Here is a 5,000-nt window from a genome sequence, read left to right as displayed (position 1 = left end):
CAGCCACCAACAGGCCCAACAGTGTGGACCCCGCGCTCAGACGCTTCGGTTGGAGAGACACACACACACACACACACACACACACACATATACACAACACGGTTAATATGTATATATATACTGTACATATACACACGCACGCACGCACCACACGCACACACACACTCACGACAGGGACACGTTACCACACACACACACACACACACACACAGAGCTACAGACAGACACACACCCTACACACACAACACACACACACACACCTACCACACCACGCACCACACACGTGTGTGCAGACATCCACACGGTAGACCCCCCCCCCCACACACACACACACACACACAGTAGACCCTTACGTACTTGACTTACACACATAGAGCTACACACAATCGCACACACACACACACACACACACACACACAGACACGGTTAATATGCGCACAAACGCACACACACACACACACGCACGTGGTCGTCATGGCAGCCACCAACAGGCCAACAGCGTGGACCCCGCGCTCAGACGCTCTCGGTTGGAGAGACACACACACACACACACACACACACACACATATACACACACGGTTAATATGTATAATATACTGTACATATACACACGCACGCACGCACCACACGCACACACACTCACAACAGGGACACGTTACCACACACCAGTGGCGGGCGGTGCATTTCACACCTAGGCCTTCAGTGATGTCCTACCTGAATTATTCCACCTCTTAATACCATCATTATGACGCCATGGCTCTAGAAACTATACATTTAGACAGAAACGCAGTATAACCGGGCGTTGCCATTGTTATTATAGCGGCACCTTGTCTGGGTGTATTCAATTCATTGCATGAAAACGAAAGCGTCAGTTATTTCCCGAACTCGATCTCGATAGGAGAACCGTTTCGAGGTTCCATTTAAGGATGGTTATCTTCCTCGTGTTCATACGGTCACGGGGGGGGTGTGTCGTTTTCCATGGTTAGCAGCCCGGGAAGTGGTTAGAGATCGCATTGAAGCCCCACTTACTCACACAACTGAGCCAGGCAACACAACACACATATCTCTATGGACCCCAGGGTCGCTCCATATGTCTACATCTCTTGCAGAAAACATTAAATGCTTTGTACTCACCAAAACAACTGATTATTTGAACACAAAATCCATCCTCCTTTCTTTCCTCAAGAAGACTTCAATGACTCTGTTGTACAGTTGATCAGTTCCACCAATAAGTCCTTTTACATGGATATCGTCGCTAACGTCGGGGTTCGGCTTGTAGAACAACACCTTCCATCTACACAAATTAGCGAGATCAAGTTTCAGTGTGTTAGCTCCGCCTCCCAATAGTTTGTATCCAATCAAAAGACGTGAAGGGGCTGATCAGGTGCTCCGCCATCCAGAAGGCCCCTTCGTCAGATTTGCTTGGATTTGCTGCCAACCCGAGATCTGACCACGGCACGCCACAGCTCTTTTCTCGCTCACTTTAAATTACAATCTGTACTCGCGCCACTGTTGAATCTGCAGGCGGGCAGATTTCTTGGTACCCTGGCAACACATTATGGCTGAATTTGATTGGATAAAAGCTAAAGGCCAGCCCTCCAAATGTCTGGAAGCAGCGCAACCAAGAGGAAAGCTATGAAATGAAGAGAATAGACTACGGGAATAATTTAATACATATTTGTAGAAAAAAAATATAAAAATTAAATGTATATTCTGATGATGTTTAGGCCAGCAGAGAAGGCCTTGCTGGCCCTGACGGCACACCACTGCCACACACACACACACACACACACACACACAGAGCTACAGACAGACACACACCTACACACACACACACACACCTACACACACACACACACACACGTGTGTGCAGACATCCACACGGTAGACCCCCACACACACACACACACACACACACAGTAGACCCTTACGTACTTGACTTACACACATAGAGCTACACACAATCGCACACACACACACACACACACACACACACACACGGTTAATATGCGCACAAACGCACACACACACAAACACACACAGATGCACGCAAGCACACACACGCGCACACACATATATACACACACACACACAGAGCTACAGACAGACACACCTACACATACACACACACCCGTGTGTGCACTGACATACACACACAGTAGACCCCCACACACACCTACACACACACACGCACACACACACACACACACCACACGCCACACACACACACACACACACACACACACACACACACACACACCCCTCCAGTGGCTGACCAGCCCTGTGGTCCCCAGGCAGGTTTGACAGGGAGATCGACATCGGCATCCCAGACTCCACGGGCCGCCTGGAGATCCTGCAGATCCACACCAAGAACATGAAACTGGCCGAGGACGTGGACCTGGAGAGGGTGAGGGGGGGGGGGGGGGTGGGGGTGGTGGAGAGGGTGAGGGGGGGGGGGGGGGGGGGGGTGTGGAGAGGGTGAGGGGGGGGGGGGGTGGGGGGGAGGGGGAGAGAGGGGGAGGGGGGGAGAGAGAGAGACAGGCAGAATGAGAAGAGAGATAGAGAGGAGTGGGAAAGAGAGAGAGAGAGGGGAGGGGTTAGGGGTGGAGGTAGGAGAGAAAGAGATAGACAGGAGGGGGAGAGAGAGACGGAGAGAGAGAGAGATAGAGATAGAGAGAGGGGGAGAGAAGTAGAGAGAGGGGGAGAGAAGGAGGGAGAAGGAGAGAGAGAGCATAGCGATGACGGATAACAAAACAAAACTGGCTGAGAGAGACTCACGGTCGTCGCCGCGTGCTCCCATTGGCCGTCAGATCTCCGCGGAGACGCACGGCCACGTGGGGGCGGACATGGCGGCCCTGTGCTCGGAGGCGGCGCTGCAGGCCATCAGGAGGAAGCTGACCCTGATCGACCTGGAGGACGACACCATCGACGCCGACCTACTCGCTTCGCTGGCCGTGGCCATGGACGACTTCAAGGTCCGCCTTGACTCTCATTCTCCCCCCCCACCCCACCCTCCTATCTCTCTCTCTCTCTCTCCCCCCCCACCCTCCTATCTCTCTCTCTCTCTGTCTCTTTGTCTGTCTCTCTCTCTGTCTCTCTCTGTCTCTCTGTCTCTCTGTCTGTCTCTCTCTCTGTCTCTCTTTCTGTCTCTCTGTCTCTCTGTCTCTCTCTCTCTCTCTGTCTGTCTCTCTCTCTCTGCCTCTCTCTCTCTCTGTCTCTCTGTCTCTCTGTCTGTCTCTCTGTCTCTCTGTCTCTCTCTCTGTCTGTGTCTCTCTGTCTCTCTCTCTGTCTCTCTGTCTGTCTCTGTCTGTCTCTGTCTCTCTCTCTGTCTCTCTGTCTCTCTGTCTCTGTCTCTCTCCCCCTCCTCCTATCTCTCTCTCTGTCTCTCTGTCTCTGTCTCTCTCCCCCCCTCCTATCTCTCTCTCTCTGTCTCTCTCTCTCTGTGAGCCCTTGGTCAGAGTAACCCTTCTCCCCCCCCCCTCCCCCAGTGGGCCCTGGGTCAGAGTAATCCTTCTCTCCCCCCCTTCCCCCTCAGTGGGCCCTGGGTCAGAGTAACCCTTCTCTCCCCCCCCTCAGTGGGCCCTGGGTCAAAGTAACCCTTCTCTCCCCCCCCCCCTCCCTCAGTGGGCCCTGGGTCAAAGTAACAAGATTCAAGATTCAAGATTGCTTTATTGTCTGTCACAGAGTGACCGAAATTCTCCTTTGACAGGCTTTGTGCAATTCATGAATACGGTATCCACATTAAAAACACACATAGGTCACATACATACAGTAAAAACAGACAGATATAACAGTGTTTATAAAATGTAGTGCCTATTTAAAAAGTATAGTCATTTAAAAATAATAGTAAGAAAAACAGTATTATGATTTAAAAATCTAAAATGCTAAAAAGTTGTGGTTTAAAAGAAAAACAGTGTGCTTCCTATTTTAAAATGTTCAGGGCGGTGGTTGCAGTGGGAATGAATTATTTTTTATATGTGTTTTTCCGGGCCAGTGGAGTTCTATAACGGCGGCCTGATGGAAGTGGCTGAAATGATTGGTGGAGGGGGTGAGAGGGGTCCTGTGTGATTTGTGTGGCTTTCCTGATTAGTGACCGGTTGTAGATTTCAGACAGGGGAGTTTGAGGTGAGCCGATGATTTTACTTGCCTGATTGACTATACGGGAGAGTTTGGTTTTGTGTTTGACAGTGAGGGAGTTGTACCAGGATGTGTTATTGAAGGTGAGAATGGATTCAATGAGTGATTTGTAAACCAGGGTTAAAATGTCCTAACCCTTCTCTCCCCCCCCTCAGTGGGCCCTGGGTCAAAGTAACCCTTCTCTCCCCCCCCCCCCCCCCTCCCTCAGTGGGCCCTGGGTCAAAGTAACCCTTCTCTCCCCCCTCCCTCAGTGGGCCCTGGGTCAAAGTAACCCGTCAGCGCTGAGGGAGACGGTGGTGGAGGTGCCGCAGGTGAGCTGGGAGGACATCGGAGGGCTGGCGGAGGTCAAGAGAGAACTGCAGGAGCTAGTCCAGGTACACACACACACACACATTTGAATACTTTATTTGGTTCCACAAATTATATTATACAAACAGGGAATCAAATATTTCGGGGCTAAGCAGCACTGAACACTTAAGGGTACACATAACACCTCCTTCTCCACACGGCCAAGCTGCCAATAATAGCCGAGACAGAGCAAAATTTGGCAACCTGTTTGGCCTTTCTTTTAGACATTGCAGCAATTCTCAGACCCCTCATGGTGCATTTATATACATGGCCCAGACTTCCAAATACAGGTATGCTGAATTTGCACTTGTACCCAAAGCTGGTTATCGTACCAAGCAGTGGCTGGTATTTGATATACTTGTCCTGGAAAGTCTGGTCCATGTACAGGTCAAAGGGGCAGCCTACTTCTATAATCAGCACCTCCTTGTGGCTGGTGTCAACAAAGACAACATCAGGTGTATTTGGGATGTTGGCAAAAACATCATTGGCAAAACCAAACCACTCTGGTAACACTC

The 5,000-nt window shown here is 50.7% G+C and overlaps 1 protein-coding gene across 1 annotated transcript in view; it reads left to right on the top strand.

Annotated features, from left to right (window-relative positions):
- Window positions 1-5,000, top strand: part of LOC308150097 (transitional endoplasmic reticulum ATPase-like) — a gene marked incomplete at both ends in the record, with an annotated part of 39,544 nt that overhangs the window by 25,095 nt on the left and 9,449 nt on the right. Inside the window, 4 exons of the mRNA XM_080522963.1 lie at window positions 1-48; window positions 2,295-2,407; window positions 2,811-2,975; window positions 4,389-4,511. The exon at window positions 1-48 is cut by the window's left edge and continues 88 nt beyond it. Of these exons, the coding sequence (XP_080379089.1) occupies window positions 1-48; window positions 2,295-2,407; window positions 2,811-2,975; window positions 4,389-4,511 (449 nt within the window). The remainder of the gene's footprint in view (window positions 49-2,294; window positions 2,408-2,810; window positions 2,976-4,388; window positions 4,512-5,000) is intronic.

The sequence above is a fragment of the Nansenia antarctica genome (genome assembly GCF_963989245.1).
Source record: "Nansenia antarctica genome assembly, chromosome: 2".
NCBI lineage: Eukaryota > Metazoa > Chordata > Actinopteri > Argentiniformes > Microstomatidae > Nansenia > Nansenia antarctica.
The sequence above is the reverse complement of the archived record's forward strand: the minus strand, read 5'-3'. Positions and strand labels throughout refer to the sequence as shown.